We start from the raw sequence: 26,682 nt of genomic DNA on the forward strand, positions 1-26,682 counted from the left end.
GGTATGGCCCCCGGAATAACTTCAGTGGTCCAGGAGGGCAGCCTGTCCCTGGCTGCTCAGAGGCAGCAGTACCACCCAGAATCCTGACAGGGCTACATGCTGTGGCCCTGCTCGCAGTCTTGTCTCGGACGCCCACCCCACTTCACCCCCAATGCACTACAGCTTGTATGTGGAGCACTGTAACTGGGCTATTGCAGAGAAGAGAATTCCTTGGACAGTCTTTGTTGTAAAGTTTGGGTAGATGGGCAGTCATTGACCTACAGATCGTGGTTGCACCCTGCCAGTTGATTCTGTGGGTCTGACTTAGTTGAATCTTTTCCACAGATATGGTGAGAGTTTGTTTGCAAAGGAATCAGTAGTATAGGGACCTCTATTCTTGGGTTCTCATTTTAAAAATAAAAAATGGTTTTGGGGTTTTTTCCCCCCCTTTCCTTTCTCTAAGGAGGCAGAAGATTTGAACTTCAAGGATCTCTTTAAAAGTTGCACTTGGTAGTTCAGTATATCTGACCTTGTACACTGTGTGTGATTTTTCTTTGTCATGTTATATAGAGACAGTGCAGTAATTTACTTAGCCCTAGCCAATGAAAGGGTAAAGGAAACCATCTGCAAGTATTTGAAGGATGTAATAATGATGGAGGGAGAGTTTAGAAACTGGTCTTGTCTAGCAGTATATAAAAAAGAGTAACTGGATACTTGTCATGGTAGACTCCTTCTAATAAAAAAAGCATTTGTGATTTTTCTCTGCAGGGTAACTTTAAATGTTTGTGCTGCTATCCAACCTCTACATTGTTTCAACTCATATAGGTATCGAGTAGATTACTCTTTTTCCTGTGAGTAATTTATACAGATTATACTGTTTTACAGTGTGTTTAACTATTAAGCTAAATCCTTTCTCAGTTATGACTCCTCATAATTATAAACCAACAGTCACAGAATTATGAGGATGTAAAGATGTGTTCCCGTTTCTAACGTTTAAAGCTGAGAGCTAAATACAATCAGCAGATGCATGAAAGCCAGCTAGGGTGACCAGACAGCAAATGTGAAAAATCGGGACGGGGGTGGGGGATAATAGGAACCTATATAAGAAAAAGACCCCAAAATCGGGACTGTCCCTATAAAATCGGGACATCTGGTCACCCTAAAGCCAACATTAGGAATTATATATTTTGTTTTCATATTGAAAACTGCTTTTATATTCAGAAAAGCTATAAAAAGAACTTACTGCAAATCACTAACTGGTCCCTAACTGAAACTCAGCTATGTACAGTTGCAGGAATAGACTTTTACAGTTTATCAGTTTATCCTGGACATCTCTATGTTATCTGAATAGATGAATTGGAGACCCCAACAGTTACCCTTTCTTCCCTCTATATTATCAGGCAGGAGTTGTGAGAACTGATATGCCAGTCTTTCTTCCTTCAAGGCTTATAAGATAGGACGTTGTGAGGGAAGAAATTAGATTGCCATGCCAGTGATTTAGCACACACTTGCTCATCGCAAGATTCCCAACTAATTTTCAGTTACACAAGCTAGAAAACATATCAGTAGACCTGGCATTCCTGATTCTTTGTCATCTTTCTGACACACACTTCCCATTATTCCCCCCCACAGGATTCCCTTGAACGCAGCCAACACTTCAGACTCCACAAAATATGTAGACTAAACTTTTTTGATAAATTTAATTCCAGTAGAAAGTCTAATATACTTTAGAGTAGTCTCAATAAGGAAAGTGTCATAACCCCTATTGCTCTAAATGACTTAAAACTGAGCTAGACAAGTCAATTGATGATACAGCACATGAACAAATTTGTATTGTCAGGGCTAAGGGCAAGATGACCTGATGGAGGTTTCCATTTCTGGTTTCTAGAAATGACCCTTAGCAACTTGTATCAGTTAGTTTATATTGTATTATAAAGGCCAATACAAGCTTATTGAAATCAGTCTCTTGTGTTCCTCTCCTGTGTTTTTAGATTTTACTGCTTCAAGTTGGGTTCTGAGCTACCCTTAGTCTTAATGTTGCTCTAAAAATACTCTTGTCATGGAATTCTTTTGTATTTTGAGATGACAAATTCTAAAATTTAGAACAACTTTAAAAAGTGGAATGTTGAAGGAAACTTTTTTAAAATAAATTGTGGAAGGTCTTCATTAAATGTGTTCTGCCACAACCTGTGCCATGTTGTATCCCTTGGAATTTTAAAATACTGTTAGTGGGGAAAGGTCTCAGAAAATTACATATGAGCTGGGTTGCTGCACTTCATTATGAAGAACAGTGGGATGAAATAGTCATAGAGGCTATGGAAGCACAATGCTGATCAGGAAACAATAACACACAAGTTTCATGGATAATATTCTAAAGCCATCTGTGTGTTTGCTTGCATTAAAAATGCAAACTGTCTTGATATAAACATTACCATGCAGCTGGTGGTCAAGATAAATGAGACACACGTTTGGGCCAGGAGGTACTATCCTTGTGCCTCTAACATCCTGTATGAGCATGGTAGCCTGGGCACCCAAGGTTTTCTTCAATATACTTGGAAAACAAGGTAAAAGTTCTCTGCCAATGTCCAAAGTTACTGGGTCAGATTCTCCGGTCTGTAAAGGCTTCTTTGCCTTAATTCAGCTGGAGGTAGTCTGTGGAAACTTCCCACCTTAGGGGAACCCTCTGCAAGTATAATACTTGTGAGAATGGATCCACTGTGTTCTGTACCAACAACAGCCCCTAGAGTAAGATGGAGGTGGCATTGTGGGATTTGTATTCCCACAGAACATTATAGTATACTTGTGTGTCTAAATAGGATCAAACAGAAGGAAATAATTTCCTTCATTTTCCTCTTTTCATGGGTAATTTGGTTAACTAATACCAATTATCAGTCCTTAACATGAATATTCTGTTCAGCACAGCAATCAGAAAATACACAGGATACAAATACCCTAGAGGTTGTAAAGCTTATGAAAAGTAGTAATTATTTTTATGACTGCAGTACCTAGGAGCTCTAGTCAGGGACCAGGACCCCATTGTGTTACATACAGTACAAAGGTAGAATGGAAAGCTGGTCCTCGCTCCAGAGAACTTACAATCTAAGACCATATGGACCCAGAAAGGAGAATACAAGAAAACAATGAAACAGTATTGAGCAGCATGAAGGGCTATGCGTGGTCTCTACAAATTGTAAAATCATCCTTTTTAAAATGTACTAATCTTGTGCTTCAAAATGACAGTTATGAAACTTGTGTGCTTTTTTTAGACTAAAGTGCTTCTATTGATGCAAAACCAGTGTGTCTCCTACTTTAGTTTAGCAATTTCATCTGCTAGGCTTTCCTGCTGTTGGTGTGTCACTATCAATTTTTAGGTAATGGCTGGCAGCAAGAAGAAATTTAGAAGTAAGTAAATATAAATAGTTCTTTAGGTGCCAAATGGAAATGGAATTTCTAACTGGAAATGGAATTTCTGCACATTTTAAATGTGGTAACAAAAAAAGCTCACTTAGGGAAACTTATTGATCATAAGGTTTTATACAAAAAAAGCTCACTTAGGGAGCTCACTTAGGGAAACTTACCGATCATAAGGTTTTATATTGGAATCCATTATCATAGTGTTAGTGCTTCCCAAGTTCATTAGATTGGATTAATGAAGTCTTTAGTGAGCCTTTGACTCTCCTTCCACTTCTGTTTATGTGAGTCTCTGCTTGAAGCTTGTTGTCAGGGTTTGTTTTTGTTTTGTTTTTTAAGTTTACTGTCAGCCTGTACTCCAACCAGCTTGCTTGGGTGCTCTCACTTACCAGTTCTTGTAGCTGCACCTGCTGCACCGCAAGTGTGTGAAAGCACACACAGTCATAGGTGTGGCTGCAGGGCATAATGGTCTAGTAAGACGATCTGCATTTGAGGCCCAGGTCAGATGTTGCACCTAGGCAAGCTGGGGATGGTGCGTAAGTAATAATCTGGTATGCGGTAAAAGGAATGTTGAGTGTCACACTCAGGCTAGCCCTGGAAAAACCATTTTTTTATGGTTTGTGTGTATAAAAAGATCTTCTGTACTTTCCATAGTATGCATCTGAGGAAGTGAGCTGTAGCTCACGAAAGCTTATGCTCAAATAAATTGGTTAGTCTCTAAGGTGCCACAAGTACTCCTTTTCTTTTTGCGAATACAGACTAACACGGCTGTTACTCTGAAACCTAGCAAATAAGTAGGGAGCTGCTACTCCTTGGATGTGTGGCAAGCCCAGTATGAATGGGAAAGAGTTTGTTTTACTCTCGGGTATATATCTACATAGATTTTCCTTTTCCCTTATCTTCATATTGAAATCTGAAAGGGATTATGGTGAAAACTTAAAATCCTGTTGATGATCGCTTAAAGCCACTGCTGGTTATACTGAGAAGCAAGACATAAAAGATGAAAACTGATTCTGGTACTATAGAAGGACAAAAGAGTTTTCAAAGGACTTGCAGCTTCTGACACCAATGGTGAATTTGGCCCCAAGATGTTCCTCGCAAATAGAGTAACATTTAAAAACTTCTTGAGGGAAAAGAAAGATCTTCAAATCCAAACATAATGTAGGAAACAATGAAAGTGGTAGCAAGATGTTGGATGATAAAATACTAGAGACCAAGAACCAGAATCTAAAACTAAAAAGGTAAGACAATAAACACAAAATGTCACCAACCAGGGCAAATGGGGTGACAACAAAAAGGAGAGAGCAGAGTTGATGATGATAGAGGAATAAAAAGATTGATTTTTTTTTTTAATTAATGACTTTGTTACTGTGGGGACACTTGAAGATCTGAAAAGACAGCTATTTGATCAACTAATAAGAGTAGAATAAATGATGCATTAAAAGGAAGAAACAAAGGGAAAATGCCTCGAAAAGAGGCTTCTATCAGTTTTATTTACCTTTTTTAAGGAGTGACTATCCTGTCTACTCTGGAAAAACTATTAAACTCTTAGTGATTCCTGTTCCTCAGGGCTGCTCCCACAGACGATGAGCAACACATCCATTGTCTTAATCAGAATCCCAGAAGTCACCCACAGTATGTGAAGTTGGTCCTGTCAATGAATGACTGACTGCAAAACCCTGGCAGAGCGCAGGATATGATGCATAAAACTGTAAAGTCAAACTGGGCAGGATTAACAGAAATAATGGTTATTATCAGATAATACCAGAATGGGAAGATATTAAATATTACACATTGCACTAAATCTGTGCAAGTTCTTGCAGCAGTCTGTGTATCAATGTAGAAAAACTTTTTAATAAGAGTGTGGCATTCTTTGACATGCTGAATAAGCAAAAACAAAAAGTGGTGTTTTGGCAAAACTCCTGTACACATTGTCCAAGTTTTCAGTATGTGAATGTTTTATGCATGGGGGAGATTTGCCGTGGGGTCAGCAAGAACATAGCAATGCCCACTGTCCCGTCTTATTTGTTATGATTATTGAGCTACTGACACACTAACTTAAACTACAGAGAATGAACTTTTGGCAGGGGAGAAAATTAAACTGGACCTACTTTATAAACAAGTGATCTGTTACTCTCTTGTAAATCCTCAGAAGTCTGTCTCATGCACTGGACAGGGCATATCAAAGACTTATGGAAGTCAGGTTTTACTGTGTGATGTCAAAAACATCTGCAGCAATGTCTTTGAGAATACCGTGTAAACTAATTAAGAGGTAGAAGGCTTAAGAATCACATAGGGAAAAAAATTGTCTTCTAATGCAATTCCATCCTGAGAGAGAAAACTGAATGGGCTGAATGGTGTCTAAACCAGAAGGTGGAAAGGATAAAAAGATTACTGGAGAGATCGGGTATAAAAGGCCCAACAAAAATGCTGCTATATGCTTTTAGCCAATTTAAATTTCTCATTTGACTGGAGGAAGGGGAGCAAAGGATATAGATCCAAAGAAAAGTGTGGTTTTCTGGGGGAAGGTGAAGTCTGGTTTTCCCAAATGTAGAAAAATTGTGATTGGGTACTAATGTCTGATCTGTCCCACCTATTCTAAGGCTCCGTCTACACTACGAAATTAGGTCGAATTTATAGAAGTCAGTTTTGTAGAAAGCGTTGTTATACAGTTGATTTGTGTGTGTCCCTGCACAAATGCTTCAAGTGCATTTAGTTGGCATTTAGTCAGCGAAGTGCATCCACAGTACCGAGGCAACCGTCGACTTCCGGAGCGTTGCACTGTGGGTAGCTATCCCACAGTTCCTGCAGTCGCCGCCACCCATTTGAATTCTGGGTAGAAATCCCAATGCCTGATGGGGCAAAAACATTGTTGCGTATGGTTCTGGGTACATATCGTCAAGCCCCCTCTTTACTCCCTCCCTCCATGAAAGCAACGGCAGACAATCGTTTGGCGTCTTTTTTCCTGGGTTACCCGTGCAGACGCCATATGACGACAAGCATGGAGCCCGCTCAGCTCACCGTCACCGTACGTCTCCTCGGTGCTGGCAGACACGGGACTGCATTGCTACACAGCAGCAGCTCATTGCCTTTTGGCAGCAGACCGTGCAGTATGACTGGTAGCCATCGTCGCCGTACTCCAGGGTGCTCTTTTAGCTGACCTCGGTGAGGTCAGTCAGAGGTGCCTGGGCAAACATGGGCGTGACTCAGCCAGGTCATTTCCTTTTTATGTTTCGTCTCATGGCAATTCAGTCCTGCCAGCAGTCCTACTGCACCGTCTTCTAATGAGCAGCCAGGAGATGATGATGGCCAGCAGTCGTACTACACCGTCTGCTGCCAGCAAGATGTATAAAGATAGATGAAGTGGATCAAAACAAGAAATAGACCAGATTTGTTTTGTATTCATTTTCTCCTCCCTCCCTCCGTGAAATCAGTGGCCTGCTAAACCCAGGGTTTTGAGTTCTATCCTTGAGGAGGCCATTCTGTTTCTCCTTGATGCAAAGCCACCCCCTTTGTTGATTTTAATTCCCTGTAAGCCAACCCTGTAAGCCATGTTGTCAGTCGCCCCTCCCTCCATCAGAGCAATGGCAGACAATCGTTTCGTGCCTTTTTTCAGTGCAGACACCATAGCACTGGGAACATGGAGCCTGCTCAGATCACCGCGGCAATTATGAGCACTATAAACACCGCGTGTGTTATCCAGCAGGGTATGCAGAACCATACCCTGCAAGAAAAGCGAAACCAGGCAAGGAGGAGGCGACTGCAGCGTGGTGACGAGAGTGATGACGACATGGACATAGACTTCTCACAAAGTACGGGCCCCTGCACATCATGGTGTCAGTTGGGCAGGTTGTGGGCCACGGAAACAAGCACAGACTGGTGGGATCACATAGTGTTGCAGGTCTGGGACGATTCCCAATGGCTGCGAAACTTTCGCATGTGTAAGGGCACTTTTCGTGGAACTTTGTGACTTGCTTTCCCCTGCCCTGAGGTGCAATAATACCAAGATGAGAGCAGCCCTCACAGTTGAGAAGCGAGTGGCGATAGCCCTGTGGAAGCTTCCAACACCAGACAGCTACCGGTCAGTCGGGAATCAATTTGGAGTTGGCAGATCTACTGTGGGGGCTAGTGTGATCCAAGTAGTCAATGCTGTCACTGAGCTGCTGATATCAAGAGTAGTGACTCCGGGAAATGTGCAGGTCATAGTGGATGGCTTTGCTGCAATGGGATTCCCTAACTGTGGTGGGGTGATAGATAGAACCCATATCCCTATCTTGACACTGGAGCACCAAGGCAGCGAGTACATAAACCGCAAGGGGTACTTTTCAATGGTGCTGCAAGCACTGGTGGATCACAAGGAACATTTCACCAACATCATCGTGGGATGGCCAGGAAAGGTACATGACACTCGCGTCTTCAGGAACTCTGGTCTGTTTCAAAAGCTGCAGCAAGGGACTTACTTTCCAGACCAGAAAATAACCGTTTTGGGGATGTTGAAATGCCTATAGTTATCCTTAGGGACCCTGCCTACTCCTTAATGCCATGGCTCATGAAGCCGTACACAGGCAGCCTGGACAGTAGTCAGGAGCTGTTCAACTACAGGCTGAGCAAGTGTAGAATGGTGGTAGAATGTGCATTTGGGCATTTAAAAGTGCGCTGGCGCAGTTTACTGACTCGGTTAGACCTCAGCGAAACCAATATTCCCATCTTATTACTGCTTGCTGTGCGCTCCACAATATCTGAGAGTGTAAGGGGGAGATGTTTATGGCAGGGTGGGAGGTTGAGTTAAATCGTCTGGCCACTGATTACGCGCAGCCAGATACCAGGGCGGTTAGAAGAGTACAGGAGGATGCGGTGCGCATCAGAGAAGCTTTGAAAACCAGTTTCAGGAATGGCCAGACTATGGTGTGAAAGTTCTGTTTGTTTCTCCTTGATGGGAAACCTCCCCTGCCCCCTTCGATCACCACTTGCAGAGGCAATAAAGTCATTGTTGCTTCACATTCATGCATTGTTTATTTATTCATCACACAAATAGGGGGATAACTGCCAAGGTAGCCCGGGAGGGGTGGTGGAGGAGGGAAGGACAAGGCCACACAGCACTTTAAAACTTACTGAATGCCAGCCTTCTGTTGCTTGGGCAATCCTCTGGGGTGGAGTGGCTGAAGGCCCCCCCACCGCGTTCTTGGGCATCTGGGTGAGGAGGCTATGGAACTTGGGGAGGAGGGCAGTTGGTTACACAGGGGCTATAGCGGTGGTCTGTGCTCCTGTTGGCTTTCCTGCAGCTCAACCATATGCTGGAGCATATGAGTTTGATCCTCCAACAGCCTGAGCATTGACTCCTGCCTTCTTTCAGCAAGCTGACGCCACCTACCATCTTCAGCCCGCCACCTCCCCTCGCAGTCATATTGTGTTTTCCTGCACTCTGAGATTGTCTGCCTCCACGTATTTTGCTGTGCTCTGTCAGTGTGGGAGGACAGCATGAGGTCAGAGAACATTTAATCACGAGTGTGGTTTTTTTCGCCTTCTAATCTTCTCTAGCCTCTGGGAAGGAGAAACATATGCAGCTGGTGGAGGGGAAAAAAAGGGAGAGTGGTAGTTTAAAAAGACACATTTTATAGAACAGTGGGTACACCCTTTCACGGTAAACCTTACTGTTAACATTACATAGCACATGTGCTTTCATTACAAGGTCGCATTTTGCCTCTTATTGAGGGTATGCCGGTTTGGTGTGAGAAATCACACACGCAGGGCCAGGCAGCAGAATTCGGCTTGCAGGCAGCCATGGTAAGCCACAGTCTTTTGGCTTCTTTAACCTTCATAACGTGGGAATGGCTTCAAACAGCAGTGCCCTCATTTCCCATATGAAGTAGCCGTTGGGCTGGATATCTAAAATGGGTTGGCAATTTAAAAGGAGGGGCTGCGGTTTCTGAGTTCACGTGCAGCAGAAACCCAACTAACCCCCCCACACACACACAATTCTCTGGGATGATGGCTTCACCCCTCTCCCCACCACATAGCTAACAGCGGGGAAGATTTCTGTTCAGCCCCAAGCAAACAGCCCAGCAGGAACGGGCACCTCTGAATGTCCCCTTAATAAAACCACCCTATTTCAACCAGGTGACCATGAATGATGTCACTCTCCTGAGGGTAACACAGAGAGAGAGAGAACGAATGTTGTTTGAATGCCGGCAAACACCGGGACCATACGCTGCAGTGCTTTGTTCTGCAATGATTCCCAACTACGTGCTACTGCTCTGGCGTGGTAAAGTGTCCTACCATGGTGGACGGAATAAGGCTGCCCTCCCCAGAAACCTTTTGCAAAGGCTTTGGGAGTACATTCAGGAGAGCTTTATGGAGATGTCCCTGGAGGATTTCTGCTCCATCCCCGTACACGTTAACAGACTTTTCCAGTAGCTGTACTGGCCGCGAATGCCAGGGCAAATTAATCATTAAACACACTTGCTTTTAAACCATGTATAATACTTACAAAGGTACACTCACTAGAGGTCCCTTCTCTGCCTTCAGGGTCCAGGAGCCCGCCTTGGGTGGATTCGGGAGGTAGTGGGTCCAGGTCCAGGGTGATAAACAGATCCTGGCTGTTGGGGAAACCGGTTTCTCCACTTCCTTGCTGTGAGCTATCTACAACCTCCTCTTCCTCCGCATCTTCCTCGCCCCCCAAACCCACTTCCATGTTGCCTCCCACTCCTTGGACGGAGTCAAAGCACAGGGTTGGGTTAGTGGTGGCTGCACCCCCTAGAATGGCATGCAGCTCATCATAGAAGTGGCATCTCTGGGGCTCTGAACCGATGCGGCCATTTGCCTCTCTGGTTTTTTGGTAGGCTTGCCTGAGCTCCTTAATTTTCACGCGGCACTGCTGCAGGTCCCTGGTGTAGCCTCTGTCCTTCATGCCATTGGAGATTTTTTTCAAATATTTTGGCATTTCGTCTTTTCAAACGGAGTTCTGCCAGCACGGATTCATCTCCCCATACAGCGATCAGATCCCGTACCTCCTGTTTGGTCCATGCTGGAGCTCTTCGGCAATTCTGGGACTGCATGGTCTCCTGTGAGGATGAGTTCTGCATGGTGACCTGTGCAGGTGAGTTTGCCACGCTGGCCAAACAGGAAATGAGATTCAAAAGTTCGCAAGCCTTTTCTCGTCTACCTGGCCAGTGCATCTGAGTTGAGAGCGCTGTCCAGAGCGGTCACAACTGAGCACTCTGGGATAGCTCCTGGAGGCCAATACCGTCAAATTGCGTCCACAGTACTCCAAATTCGACCCAGCAAGGCCGATTTCAGCACTAATCCCCTCCTCAGGGTGGAGTAAAGAAATCAATTTTAAGAGCCGTTTATGTCGAAAAAAGGGCTTCGTCGTATGGATGGGTGCAGGGTTAAATCGCGATAACGCTGCTAAATTCGACCTAAACTCGTAGTGTAGACCAGGCCGAAGAAAATAAAGTATGCAGGCACAGCAGGTCCATTTCCTTGAAGAGTAAGTTTGGTTCCGTTTCCTGCATGTGATTTACAAATAATCTACCTAAAAGGGCTGCTAAGACACACTGGACATAATTGGATTGAGATCCAAATCGATCCAATTTGGAATTGTTCCCTCGTTTATAATGGGAAAGTTATGGGACCATCTGACCTAAGCTCACATGGGCTGAAAACCAATATTGCTGCCAGTAGTATGCTGCAAAAAGTGAAATGTGGGGTTCCCGCAACTGATTTCTTGTTTAAAACTGCGTTCCAGTGTGCTCCTGGCTGACTAAAGAGAAGCTGTGATTATGGTTATAGTGTTAAATCTCCCAGATATTGAGGCTGATGAGAATGTGAGATGTTAAAAAATAGAAATTTATGGGAGAGAGACGTGGGGCCAATCCCGCAAACCCTTATTCAGGCAGGTTGCTGCATTAAACTAATTTGGAGTACTTGCCAAAGTAACCGTTGCAGAGTTCGATCTGGTTTTAGAGATTTAGTTGGAAAGAGCATATTTGAGAGAAATCAGGGACGAGCCTGTGGAAATCAAAGGTAGCAAATTACAGTTGATATCTGATTTTTATTACTCCATGTGATTTTGCAAAATTCTGAGCATGAATGTAACAAGTGTTGTATATGGGCTATAGATGAGATGCAGTCAGACATATGCTAACAAAGCCACAAGATTCTTAGCTTGTAGGCTCTTTTGGACAGGGAGAGTTTCTTATGTGTCTGTGATGGAGATATCTCATACTGGGACCCCTTGGGGCCTCTGTTTCCTTCTACACTGTAAATATAAATGAAGTATGGAAACATACATTTCACACTTTATTGGATTTTTGTAAAAATTACTGAGCAGCCTGACTCAGCAGTGCCAAAAAGATGGGGTAGCAGGACAGAGAATTTAGAACCACAGATGTGTCAGGGTTTTGAGGTCAATCATGATATGATTGCAGAGGTACTCTTGATTGGAATGGCGATTTTGATCATTTATACCATAGATAGGGAGAGATGGATTTATAGAGATTATTATGAGATGGTTGAAAAATATTTAATGGAAAATGAATAAAAGACTAGTCCTTCTGATCATTGATGGTATCTGAAAACAGAAATGCCTTGACCAACTGTTGGGGCTCATTGCACTAAATGAGTAGAAGATTGTTTTGTCCCTCATTAAGACCGCAACTAAACAAAGTAGCGAACGAAGGCTGTTCCTGTGCTTGAAGTCAGACCCATACCATGAATTGCAGCCTAAAAAGTTAAAAAGAAATAGAAAGCAATGCTGTCAAAGATATAACTTGGAAACATTAAAGGCTTGTTTGCATATTGGTTTTATTTCAGACTAACTGCCATTTTATAAATTAAAGTGGACTGCATCCACACGATGTAATTCTTCTTCTGAATTAACTGGCTAGTTAATGTAAATTGGATAATTCACGTTGAAAGTTGGTTGAGTTCATTTCAAAATTAAATTAGTGTGGGAAAGGTTGTGTGGTCTGTATTTTGTGTTAACATTTCAGTCCTCCCTCTGATATTCCACAATGCATTGTTTCACACCAAGGTCAGCCTGTCTTTTTACATGTGCCCTCTACTGCCCCAGGGTCATGATAGCGGGATGTTACCTCCCTGTTTAAATCTGTTCTTGGCTAGTTACTGTGTTAAAGTAAAAATGCCTTCTCCCTTCTCTTGCCTTTTCAATACAGATGATGGAAAATTGTTGCACATTCAGATCGATACCTCTAATATTAGGAAGTAGAGAAGAAAACATTAAAAATAGTACTCTTTACGTGAGTCATAATTAATCACTCATACAAGTGCATTGACTAAACTTGGTTGTGCAATTAGAGAACTAATTATGATGAAAATGCAATTGCACATTTAAATCGCCACCCATACCCTGAGGGTCACCCATTTGTTTCTCCTCCCTCATTTAGGCTTGCTGTAGTCTCTCTGCAATTAAGCAGCACTACTGAAACCATGTGCAAGTGTAATTATGTGTCCATTTAGACATACTTAACCTTTTTAACAAGTGCATCCTACTGAAAATTTAACAAGTAATTTTTTTAATGTTAATTAAAAATATAGATACATTTAGACAAGTTTTGCATGAAAGTCCTAATCCAGTAAGCTCATATACGTGGATTGACTCTGTTGAAGTCACTAGGGCTCTGCATGGGCATATGAACTTGCACCGTCGGAGTCTAAAGAATATATACCTTTCATAACTATTCTAGTCTGTCAGGCTAAATACACAGTAAAAACTGTACAAAAATCCACCTTTATTAGAGAACCTTCTGTTTTAAAAAGATTTCCTCAATGTGTCCCCCAAACATAATGGGCAACGTTTTCATTTACACTAAGGCTCCTTTTAACCACATTCTGGGAGTGTGAAGAGGCCTTGCCATGAGAGTGTCTTACTTTTGCATCCATTTTAAGACCCCTGTGCATTACCAGAGCAAAGTAAAGTGGCCATAGGGTATGTCTGTACTTCAGTGTAAGCCCAGGGTTAGTAGAATTCAAGTTAGCAGAGCCTGGGTCTAACTTAGGGCTTGAGTGTCTGTCTATGCTCACTTGTAACCCCAGGTTTGGAATTGTTGAAACCTGGGACTCCAGCATCAATGCTGCATTATGTGGGTCTGAGTCCGTCCGTCCGTCCCCTCCTCCCCCCATCCCAGACTTCCTAGTGCCCTCCCAAAGTGTGGTTGCTGTAGGCATTTGTTTGTGGCTGTGTGCCAACACTGCAAAGCAATAGGGATTGAACGCTGGGTCCCAGCTTGACTCAGGCGTGGACCCTCCACCCGCAGGGGTACTGGGACCCTGGGTCCGATCCCTGGGTTAGCACAATTTATGATGGAGCAGGGTTAGGCTTGAGCCTGAGTTCGAACCCTGGGCTTACATTGCTGTGTAGACATAACCTTACTATAAAGGAGAATCTGACCAACCAAGAACAATTCTGTTCCACCTTAATTTGAAGACCACCATTAGATAATTTTGTGTGTTGCCTGTTCAAGACCAGTCTGACTGCATAGTCAAGCTGTAGTAAAAGGCTGTCTTTGTTGTTTGAACTAGTTATTCAAACCTGATGCATTTGTATTTTTGTTTATTTTTTAAATACATTAATACCGTTTTGCCACATGGCTGAGATCTTGCATTCCAAGGTAAATAACCAGTTTGGAATCCCCTAAAAGAGAGGCTTATTTAATATGAAGAATGGAGACGCAAGTTATATGCACAGTGATATGGTGTTAACTAGGCAGCGGAGGTGGGAATTACTGGGGGGGTGGGGTGGGCTGAGCATTGCAGCACCTGCCGTCTAAGCACCCTGTTGCCAAGTGGAATTCACAACTCCATGTTAGGCACCCAGGCTCCCTATGCAATGCAAGGGGGGTTAGTTAGGCGCCTGTATGGGCAGTTAAGAACTGAAGTCCCCCTTTTGAATCCCACCCGTAAAGCCGCCACTCTATGTGCTGTGGAACCCATAACAAAGTAGTAAATGGATGTTTTACAAGATTACACATTAATCAATACTGACCTAAAATAAGAATCCTAAGATTGACTGACTGATAACTTGATAGCCCATATATCCTTGTGTGTTTTGTAAAATGTGAAGTGTTAATTTGAAGCATTACAAATTAGTTTTGTGTTCTGCCTTCTGGGCAATTTAATGCAGTTTAGACTATATAACTGCATTTGGAAATCCAATTTCTGCTGCTTGCAAATATATATTTTAATATTTTTACTGCAGTAGGTAAATAGTGCAAAATATTTTTTGTGCCGTGGGAAGACTTACTGCAATTTCTAGCATCCCATTTACAATTTGGTAATTCCACTATAAACTCTCTTTAGGTTCCTATAATGTGGCATTTGATAAAATAGAACTTTTTATAGAAACTTCTGCTTCCTTTGAAAACTCTTGTTAATTTCAGTTGCATGGGATTGGGCTCATAAACTGCATCAAACTGATACTTAACATAGTACTGTCCCCTTCTTAAAGTCAACTTTATTCTGTTTATCTCATAGGGCTTGATCTTGTGCGGTACTGAGCACCCTCAACTTCCTTGTGAAATCAATAGGAGTTTAGAGAGTTCAGCACCTTTTGGGATTGGTTCTGTTGTTTCTATGGTTCAAATGAAGCTGTGGAACTGACTAATTAAACAGTATTTAACTGCTCAATTGCTATCAAATGTACCAAATACAGGTTCGCAAGAACGTGCTGTGCTTTTGAAATAATATCTGGTATAGCCTAACATTTCATTAACTTTAGTGGAATGTTAATGGGATGACAACAGCATGGTATTATCAGGAGAGGTCCGCAGGGATTTCATACACTTTCTTTAAATTCATCTACAACAACATAGATTAACAGTTGCATTGTATGAGAGCTGTACCACATGAGGCTCTTGTATTACAATATCATTCTCTTGGTGTTGGTTTAATTGCCCTTTAAAATACAAAGAATAGTAAATCTAAAAAAAAAAAAATGTAATTTACAGTAAGTCTTTTTGGGGAGGTTAATCCCACCAGAAATTTTTTCCCTTTTATAATTAATGTTTGAATAAGTTTTAGGCATATTTAAAACTTAGTTGAACATCTCAGAACATTTCAGTAATAGAGGACCCATTACACTTTGTCTTGTGTTAACAACGAAAAAGCTGAGAGAATTCTTTGCCCAAACACTATAATGTGGACTAGGAAAACTAGGCACTGTCTGTTGATTTTTGCATCTTTGCCTGGTGAATCAGAGACGTAATGGCTAGATAATTTTGTCCATATTAGACTGTAGGGGGGAAACTTAGGTGTCCGGCTCTCATTGATTTTTCACTTGGAGTTTGGTGCCTAACTTCCCTTTGTGCCTTTGAAAATCTTCCACTTCTTGATGAATATTGCTAGTGATTTTGAAATTTCTATGTTTATAGAAATATAGAACACGAATAAAAAATGAATTTAAACGTGTACTGGCTCAGTGATTTACAATTTGCTAACTTTATTAAAATTGTCATTTTAACAGATTAGAAATGTCATTTGTTAATATTGTACAACTGGGAACTTTCTACTTTGAGTCTAGTTTCATCACATTGTTTTCATTTCTTTGTGTATCTGCAGTTGCATCAGCTATCCTGTTCTTGACCTAATTGCAAATTTCAATGCATTTTTCTCCATTTGGATTTTGTAGAATTATGTATCTTCATGTTGGTTCGCAGGCATATTAACCACTTAGTCTAGGCAGTCCTCCTGCTTAACCTCTCTCAGTGCAAAGCCTGATCTCTCAGGTGGGGAAGGAGTCTCTGTTCCCCTGGCTGTGGCATTGGTAATAGGGAACTGGACAGTCAGACCCTCTCAGCTCCCAGAACACTTGCTGACCCATCAATAGTCTATGTGTTTGTGCCAGGGGAGGATTTGTCTCTGAATAGGAGAAGCATAGAAACTCTCTAATGGTGCCTAGGGCCCTGTGGAGATGGAAAGGCCAAGGCTGTTTGAGTGGTTGCTGGAAGAGAGGGGAGGCGAATGTAATGTGTTTTAACGGAGAGAGGAAATAAGAGGAGGAAAGGAATTAACAGTTAAAGAGGAAAATAAAACTGCTATAAATTTATTAAAATGGAACATATGCTGTAAAGCAAAGGGAGGATGGGCAGGAATTCCGTTTCAGAGGGCTTTAGGGGAGAAACAAAAGTGGTAAAACTAATAAAAGAATATCTGTATTTAGAGATACAGTACTGTTAAATGTAAACTAGATAAAACAGAGTCTTTAAAAAAAAAGATTTGACATGGTAAAGAAACTGTTCCTGTGCTTGTTTCATTTAAATTAATATGCTTAAAAGCAGCATTTTTCTTCTGCATAAAGTTTCAAAGCTGTATTAAGTCAATGTTCAGTTGTAAACTTTTGAAAGAACAACCATAACGTTTTGTTCAGAGTTACGAACATTTCATAGTTATGAACAACCTCTATACCTGAGGTGTTCGTAACTCTGAGATTCTGCTGTATTCAAGATGTCCTTTGGAGCTCACTGTGCATCTGAAATAACCTGTGCTTTAATGGATAAATTTGTAGTTTTTAAATTTTGTTGGACACAGCCTGAGGATGTGGTGTAGTAGCAATGGATGATAGCTATTTTTTTAAAAAGTTGTCCAAGTGACAAGCAGGAACCTTGCATTTGTTAAAGCAACGTGACAGCAAGATGTTATGAAGAGCTAGTTTTCTGTGGGATTCAAATATACATGAGTTAAGAACTCCACTTACTTCAAAGACTCTTCAGGAGACAGACTAAGATCATGATGAAAGAAAATATTTCTCAGCAGTAACATAGAAAAAAAAAAGTGAATAGAATTGTATCCAAAACAAGAATGTAGGTAACCACAAAACATATGACTAGGAAAAATCCTTTCTTTTAGCTATGGTAATGAAGCAACATTTAGCAGTGACCATTTGAATTAGCATGAAAGACTGGAACATTTGTACTCAGTTGACTGAAATCTAGTTTTATTAAAAGCTTTTCATTTAGCTTTGAAGCAGGGAAAAAACAGGAAATATAATTGGAGATGTTTAAGATCTAAAAGGAGGAAAAAATGTCTGACAGGAATGATGACTGTAAGATTTTTCTGAATGTTACCCATGTTAGTCAAGTGGTTACTGCTGTTCAGACAGCCATGGAGATTTGGTTAATCCAACCTTATTGATTAAGTAGGCAGCTGTTTCTGTTGTCCGAGACAAGTTAATTGTGATCTTCCGAGGAAAGAGCTAATCTGGGTAAAACGAATGGCGTGGTTAATGATGCCAGTGTACATCTCCAGTTGCCATGTTTGTTGTGGTTGCCAACTTTGATCACAGTTTGACCTTATTCTTATTTCTTATGACTTTAAAAGATAGTGCTGCAAATTTCTAAACTGCAAAGGATATATATAAAGCCAGTTAATAGAGCAGATTAAACAAAATAAGGAAACCGTGCTAAATCTGCCCGACATTTTTCTCGATGAAGGAAATATTGCATCAGGGGCGTTTAAATGTTGTTGAATAAATTTGAATGTTATGGTGTGGAATACAATACTGCTATTTTAAGGCAACTATAGTTATTTGAAGAAAATACATTTTTAAAAAGGGAAATTACACTTTTCTAATTGGAGCAGAGTGTCTTGTCACCATAGACTTTGAGAGATCCTTATTGGTGTAATGCAGTCTTCTCATTAAGAACAAATTATATGTATTTCATTATCAAATGTTGCCTAAAAATTTCTTTTGAACTGCATCCACTGCCGTATCTATTGCGACTTTTTTTCTCCCATTTCACATATTAGTAATGATGGAACAAAAAAGAAAATGGATTATTAAAAGTTCCACTCTGCTGGAGTTAGTGACCTCCCTTACATCCCAAGCTTCCCATTGATTCTCCATTTTTCCCCCTGGAGAGAGGACCTTCATGTTGACCTTTTTTCCACAGAGCTAGCACGCCTACTAAAATAATAGGCTCAGCACAGTGGCTGTGACTGTATGCATCAAGATTGAGAAGGATTCGTATCAGCAGTGGAAAAAGTGAGGGGTGTTAAAAAAAAAAAAATTAATACATGCTTTTTGGGAGGAGGAAGCATGAATTGAAAGTACATTGATAGTCTAGCAAAACTGAGTTCAGATCTCACACATTGAGTATTTAAATTTTTTAAATGTTTCCAATTACCAGCTCACAACAGTGTGCTTTTCCTCGAATGAAAGTATGTGAAATGCGCACAGGCATCTTAATTACATGAACAGGTCAAAATGGGATTTAACATAATTGCCCAGTGAGCTAATAAATTCAAGATCCAGCTGAGTGTAAAAGATTTGTTTGATTTCTAGCATTATTAGGTAAGTTCAAAACTATCCATCATGTTTGGCTTTTAATATATAATCAGCTCAATTTGTCACATTTTGAAGTAATTAAACTAGAAGCCTCTAAATTGTTGACTTAGATTAAATTACCTAGATTGTAACAATAGTGCTGTCAAAAAGTATACAGGATTATTTCTGTTTGTACTACAAGCAGTAGGTTTGACTGTGCTGTGCTCTCAAGATGATGTCTAAGCATATTTGGCTTCAGTGTTGTTTATTTACTCTCATACTGCAGTAGAGCAGCAGATGTGAGGAGCTGGCTGTGCTTTTATCTTTTGAGTGCATGTATAAATTCAGAACTCTTCTTAACATGCCTACAGGTTTTAGGTCCTGCCCCGAGATGGTGCTCATTCTTGGACAACTTGACAGAAGAACTGGAGGAGAATCCGGAGAGCACAGTTTATGATGATTACAAATTTGTTACCAGAAAAGACCTTGAAAATTTAGGTAAAATTTAAGAGACCCCCCCACACCCCACCCTTTCTTTGTGTATGTGTGTGTTTCTTGTCCTCTTTTCCTTGTTCAGTTTTAAAGCACTCACATTGCTGCATGTTGCAGGTCTGAAGTTTGGGTGTGCTGTATAGCAATAAAAGGACTGTTAGAAAGTTACTCAAAGTAGTTCTTCCTAACTCTTGCCGCTGTTTCTAACATGCCAGTCCTGATTGCCCTAATTGGTGGTAATCTTTGTCAATTTAATGAGAACCTTTGCTCACAGCTTGTCTCCTAAGGAGAAGGTTGATGTACAGTGATTTAGTGTGTCTGTGGAAGTGCTTTGAGGTTCTTTTAGCCCAGCGTTTCTCAAATGGCGGCATGCAGCCACCCCTGTGGCCAGGAAGAGCGGTGATGCGGGGGAGAGACAAAGCATCGTCCCTTCCCAGCTCCTTCCCTGTTCTTCCTGGATGCGCAGCCCTGCCCAGGTGGTGCACAATGTTGCAGGAGCACGATGAGTTCTCTACTTGGGGGGGGAACAATGAGACTTAGGGCATGTCTACACTTACCTCAGGAGTGATCGATCCAGTGGGGGTCGATTTATCGCATCTAGTGAAGATGCAATAAATCGACTGCCAAGCGCTCTCCCGTCAACTCCAGTACTCCACTGAAGCGAGACTCGAAGGCAGAGTCAACGGGAGAGCGTCAGCAGTAGACTTACCGCAGTGAAGACACCACGGTAAGTAGCTCTAAGTACGTCAACTTCAGCTACGCTATTTTCGTAGCAGAAGTTGCGTAATTTAGACAAACTTAGCTACCCTCCTTCCCTCTTCCACAGCATAGACCAGGCCTCAGGCTTCAGCCCTGAGGTGCTTGGGAGGCAGGTTCCAGTGGCGGGACTTAGGGAGCCTCGCTGTGTGGACCAGGGCTCCAGGCATGGGGCTTCAGGTGCCAATACCTGTCTCCAGCTGCAGGGTTTCAGGTGCTGACTGCCAACTCTGGCCATGCATCCCCAGCCTTCGGCCATGGGGCTTCAGTTCAGGCTCCAACCCCTGGCCACGCGGCGGCAGGCTCCAATCCCCATCTCCGGCCATGCGGCTTCGGCCCAGTGCCCCGACCCCTGACCCTGGCAGCAGCTGCTGGCCCTGGGCACCAATCCCCGGCCACGTGCTCCGACCCCCAGTCCTGGCCGCTGACCCTGGGTGCTGACCTGTAGTGCCAGCTGCGTGGCAGCAGGCATCGCTCTGGGCACCAATCCCCGGCCCTGGGGGTGCGACGGTCCCAGGTGCGCAGTAATGGGTGCTGGCTTTCGCCTTGTGGCGGTGGGCACTGACCCCCACATCCGACCACGCAGCCTCAGGCTCTGGCCACGTGGTGGCGGGTACTGGCACTTTGCTCCAATGCCCTGCCTCTGCCATGCAGCTCCTGCTCTGTCCACGGTCACTGACTCCCAGCTGCACGGCAGCAGGTGCCTATCCCCAGTTCCAGCTGCAGGGCTCACCACCCACCCTCCTCTCTCTCATCCATGCCCTCTCCCCATCGCCCCTGGACCCCACTGTCTTCCTGGCCCTGCATCCACCCCTCCATCACCCCAGACCCCCACTGCCTCTGTCTCTGACTCTCAACCCACCCCCAATCCAGGGTTTAATTTGTTCTGAGACTTGCTGAGAAAAGTGATATTAACGAGCATACAAATATCACTTTTCACTGTAATATTTTTATTATTGAGTCTGCAAAAAATCCCCTACATAAATAAATTACAGTGGTGTGGATGTGTATATGTGCTATGGATTTGTTTTTCCTGAAGTTAATCAAGTATTTTAGGAAAAAGCGTCAGTGCTGCCTTGGTGGCCACTCTGTGAGGCCGCCAAAAAATTTGTTGCGAGAACCCCTTAGCCACACAATGAGAAACACAGGAAAGGAAGAGAAGTTGTTTCTACTTTTAAATACTTATGAGATGCTCAGATACTGTGGTGCTGAGGCCATAGTAAGTACCTTGATAAAGGAATCCACTTGCAAATGGTATCCTCAGTAAGGAGTATATTTTGGACTTTTATACAATGAAATTCATACAGCTGTCAATGGAAACTTATTTTTATGGGCTTTTTTTATGTATACACCACCCATAACGCTTTACCTTCATAACATCACTGGGAGATAGGCAGGTATTATCCCCCCTAGCCCCCCCCCCCTTTTTTTTTTTTTAAAACAGATGGGGAACTGAGGCACAAACTAATGTCTGGTCTACACTGGAAACTTAGGTTGACATAGCTACAATGCTCAGGGTTGTGAAAAATCCCCAGTCCTGAGTCCTGTAGCTATGCCAACCTAATCCCTGGAGCACACACAGCTAGGGTATAGAAGAATGCTTCCAGTGACATACCTGCTATTGCTAGAGTTCCTACAGCTATGGTAAAAACCCCTTCTATCACTGTAGTCTCTGTCTACACTACAGGGTTACAGTCTCATAGCCACAGTGCCATAGCTACGCTGCTATAGCGCTTGTAGTGTAGACATGATCTTAGCAACTTGACCAGCATAATACAAAAAGTTTGTGGTAGGCCCAGGAATAGAATCAGATCTCTAAGACTGTGTCTACACTACAGAGCTTACAGTGGCACAGCTGTACCCATGCAGCTGCGCCACTGTCAGATCTCCCACTTAGCTGTTCTATGCCGATGAGAGAGAGCTGTCCTGTCGACATAATTAAACCACCCCCAGTGAGCAGCGACAGCTATGTTGCACTGTGCACGCTTCCACTTATGCTGGCAAAATGTATGTCACTGAGGGTTCTTGTTTTTTCCACACCCCTGAGCAACATAAGTGGTAGTGTAGACATGGTCTAAGACCTAGTCCAGTGTTTTAACCAAAAGACCATTCTTCTGTGAACTTGGAGAGGGTTCAGAATGTCCCTTTTGAGCAACTAAGCTGCAGTTTGGGATTTTCATTAACCTGCAGAAGCTAAACCAAATTCACCTAGGATTGACAAATCAGGTTTATTGGGGCATCTTGCACCTAGAACTTACAGGTATTACTGTTTTGTATCATTAGATGTCAATTGATGTAGCGTCTTTCGGAGCTATACATCTGTATAAGTTTAAGTCCCTTCTATGACTAGTAGCAATCAAGTTTATAAAATTTAATTTCATGTTTTACAGTGATAGCATTATTTTTTGAACTCAGTCACATTTTCCTCTCAAAGATGATGCCTGTGTCTTGTTTTTAAAAACAAAATTAGTTTGGGAGATAAGAGAGAAACTCAGGGTAAATCTCTTATTTTTGAAATTGTCTTTTAGCCAAGATTTATTAATTTCTGGAACTATTGGATCTGTAGGTAATGTTTGCTTTAAAGAAAAGTTCTCCTTTTTCTCAACTATACAGAGCTGCCTGAAGATAAATACTCTCACAATCTTCTCCCATTTGGAGATTTTCATTCTTTCTTTAGGTTAGGGCCTAGGGTAACAGTTTTATGAACTGCTGTGGTATCTATATCCGTGCTGTATTTATATCTTTCAGCATACCCCTTCTTCAAAGGTAGTGACCCAGGGCAAAAACTCTTAATTAAAACATCAGTATGCCACACCAAAACCTGTAATTCAAATGTGTATATCAAACACGTACATACCTTCAGAAAGCTCTCTCCTCACAAATAATGCTTCTTGGTAAACTATCCATAGATTGTGGGCTAGTGGGCATCTTTAAAAAGTGTGCAGTAAACATTTACTGCAGCGAAAAGAAAAGACTATTTCTGTTGTGGAGCTGCTCAAGTACTTTGCTAGCTTAACATAATGGTTTGTAGTGCTACCGTCTCTATAGAATGGACATGAATATGGGTAATTTTGATACTTTCAAATCAGTACCGTTGTTTTGCTTTAGTCAAGTATTCAGTCAGCTTAATTGGGAGAATTTCCTATATCCTACTCTCCTTTGAAGTCCTCTGATAACATTATGCTGTTTTGTTTTTGTTTTGTTCCACCTCTTCCCCCCCCCCCCCAAACACCCCCAGGCCTTGCCCATCTCATTGGATCACCACTACTCAGAGCATATATGCATGGCTTTTTCATGGACATACGACTGTATCACAAGGTAAATAAGGTTAATTCATTAAGGCTGATCCTTATTTTGGTACATTTTTGCCATTATGTATACTGTATATTTACTAATTTATATATTTACTCCTTCATTATTTGTTTCCTTTCTTTAATGCCTTCTATTTGTGTTTAAAAGGTGAAAATGATGGTCAATCCATTTGCCTACGAGGAATATAGAAAAGAGAAAATTAGACAGAAGATAGAAGAAACACGTGCACAAAGAGTTCAACTAAAGGTAGAATCCTATTTATGATGATTAAACTTTTAGAGAAAATTGTTCATATGGAATAATGTAAAATAACTACACCACAGAGCTGTAACTGGATTAGGAGTTTATGGTGTTTCGCCTCAAACATGAGTTTGTTGATGTTACCATGTATATGGAACCCAATTTGATTAAAAGAAACCTGAGATGAAGCAGTAGAAGAAAATGGACACTTTAGTCTTGTCATGCTTCAGAACTTCCCCAGACTACTCAAGGCATAAAGCTTGCACTTTTTTTCTACTTCTACATGTAAAACTGGAGGTTTACCAAATGACTCAGATCCTTAAAATGCAGTTATGCCCTGAAAAGTGACTGTTGAAAATGGTATCATGGGCTTCCATGTTTGTTTATCAAGGCTTTACAGATCAAATCTGCTCAGCATACAAAAAAACCCAAAAACTCCCCCCCTAACTATCTGTCCTGATATCTTATCCCTGCCAAGGCCAAAGATGCTTCAGCATTTAAGTACAACCCTACCAATTCCTTTGGACTAGTGATCAGAGAGAATATACAGCTTCTGCAGCTTTCTAGGTGCTGTGTTAACACTGCTTTTGCCCTGTGGTTATGGCAGATGAATGACCTCTTCTGAAACCATGATATGGCTTCGCAGTCAACAATTAGAAGGTGAATACATGGTATGCCATTTGCCAGAAGACTCAGTACTGCTTTGGGGACCTTGACCTTTCTTATTAACTTGACAGGGAATAGTCCCGTGACTGATTCTGTGCTTAGGTCTTAGGAAGCTGTTCGGTTAAACATTTTTTATAATAATGCCTGTAACTGTATTGGATGGGTAAATCCAGTTTTTCATTAATTTGGGTTGAACTTTGTGATCACAGTGAGGAAAAAAGTAGAGATGGTAGAGATTATTTTTGTCCTTGGAACTAAATTCATGATTGTCAAATGTGTAGTGTAGCCAAAATTTCTTGGGCACGAAAGAATAATATACTGATGAGTTCTACATTTCCTTTTTTTCATTAGAAACTTCCAAAGGTTAATAAAGACTTGGCACTCAAGCTGATTGAAGAGGAAGAGGAACAGCAGCCTACTAGAAAAAAGAAACAAAAGGTAAGACTTTATGTAGGAGGTGTCCAAAACTCTACAGAAGCACCAGGATAATAAATTGTTCTTGTGTTCATTATTATAAATGGTTAGGCAGATTCGTAGGTCAGTGTTCCTTTGTTTTTTAGATGATCATACACTGAATCTTCTAAATAGGTGGCTTTCCAGTGGAATTCATCAGTGCTAGGGAATCAGGAATACAGTGCGATAACATCTGGCCAATTGTATAACAAACCTATAGTGGGGAAGCACTTGCTGTGGAGATGAGGTGGGACGGAGAGTCCAAAAACACTCTAACTTTTGATTAGTAGAGTATCCAAAGAAATAAACCTATCTACCTTCTTACTTACTTCTCTCTCTCTCTTCTTCCCCCCCCCCCCCCCAATGTGCGAGGCATTGTCCATATTATAGGATGTGACAGTTCTTGTCCCAAAGAGCGAACAGTGTAAATATTGTACTTTGTTCACTCTGATGCAACAGTAACTCTTGTACAATTGATATTGAAAATGCCATATATGTTTTAGATACAGGCAGGTCTGAACAAATGTTTAGTATCTGGTGGAAGAGAAAAATAGCATATTGCAAACCAATGGTGGAGCTGTGTAACACCTTTTGATGGCTCTTTCCAACATGGGCCATATAAAATCTGCCCTGACACCCTCCTGATATGCAGCAGAGACTCCCTTTACTTTATATAGATGAGAAGGGTGACTGAGCTACAACAGAAGAGCACTGGAATTCATATAGTTAGCAGAAAAAACATACGGTTCATGTGGTGTCTGATCAGGTGAGAGTTTCTGGCTGGCAAGTGGGATGGTAGGAAGAGAGAAAGGGGTGAAGAGGTAGATGATGGTGGTGGAGTCTTCACTGCAAACTTTCTGAGCATCTATCAAAAGTCTCAGCTTTTACTTTCATAGTATATTTGTTTGGAGATATATATTATACACTGTGCATTAAAGTAGAAATAAAATGCCATATAAAAATACAGGTTCTGAATATTTCCCTGAAACAATATTAAGGATTTTACCAAGGACAGGTGATTTAGTTTTTGTTTGTTCTGCTGTTTATTTTTAGATTAGACCATTAGCCAGACATTTGTAGATACTAAGCTTCTCTAATTTAAACCTATCCCCTTTTATGTTTTTTCCTTTCTAAGCAGCTGTGAAAACAAATAGTTGGACCATAGAGAGCCCTCCTGGTAGAAATTTTGCAGCTGCATCAGGCAAAAGGGTGGTTTTTTTTGTTTTTTTTTATTAAAGGAAAAAAGTCTTGAGGAAATCTTTAATATGAAGCATATTAATACTAGCTGAAATTATAAATTCCTTGTGCCTGATCCTGGGTCCAGTAAAGTCAGTGGCAAAACTACCATTGGCTCCAGTGTTGCAGCATTAGGCCCTTTAATGAGACAGACAAAATTGTCTTTCCTTGCTATGTTTGGGATTGGTTGGTGAGGGGGAGGGAGAAAGTATGCAGGATGCATAGAACCATTGTGGGGGGAGAGTTGTAAATATTTTTGATACTAAAGCAGTCTTATAAAATATGAATGGAAATGCATCTCTGAGGAATAGTGTTTCATATGTGATGGAACCATCCTGGTCAAGCAGTTTTCTCCACCTGTAAACATGGCTGATTAGCTAACGGATGCAGAGGAATGTCCAAGTTCACATATATTCAACACATTATCGATGCTAGAGTTGGTTTCATGGAAACTTTTTTTTTGTGTCAAACGGTTTCATTAGGACACAGAGGACTCTTAGATCTAGAAAAGGAGATATCCTGTCTCAGTACTAAGCACCTGTCCTTAATGATTTCAAAAATAAAAATAGACTATTTTTTTAACTATTTTGTCATCTCAGCAGTAGTAGTGCATAATGACATGTCATAACATAATGTAAAAATGAAGAAAAAACATAAAATAAATTCTAAAATAAATATTTGAAATTCCCAAATGAAATTATCGTGCCAAAAAGAAATTTCAAATTTTAAAAGTCAGAATTTCCCATGAACTGGAAAGTTGGAGTTTTGACCAGCTCTAATAGACACTTACCTTGAAATATAAAACACTGGACCTGAGGTTCCTATAGTTTGAATAGCAGAATATGTATTGTTAACAG

The 26,682-nt window shown here is 41.5% G+C and overlaps 1 protein-coding gene across 5 annotated transcripts in view; it reads left to right on the forward strand.

Annotated features, from left to right (window-relative positions):
• NOL10 (nucleolar protein 10) overlaps positions 1-26,682 on the forward strand; it is a 96,516-nt gene that overhangs the window by 48,721 nt on the left and 21,113 nt on the right. For all 5 annotated transcript variants that reach the window (XM_078852064.1, XM_078852065.1, XM_073336019.2 and 2 more), the window contains 4 exons: positions 19,042-19,168; positions 23,157-23,236; positions 23,378-23,476; positions 24,488-24,574. In XM_078852064.1, the coding sequence (XP_078708190.1) occupies positions 19,042-19,168; positions 23,157-23,236; positions 23,378-23,476; positions 24,488-24,574 (393 nt within the window). The remainder of the gene's footprint in view (positions 1-19,041; positions 19,169-23,156; positions 23,237-23,377; positions 23,477-24,487; positions 24,575-26,682) is intronic.

This window comes from Lepidochelys kempii, chromosome 3 (assembly GCF_965140285.1).
Source record: "Lepidochelys kempii isolate rLepKem1 chromosome 3, rLepKem1.hap1, whole genome shotgun sequence".
In the NCBI taxonomy this organism is placed as follows: Eukaryota; Metazoa; Chordata; order Testudines; family Cheloniidae; genus Lepidochelys; species Lepidochelys kempii.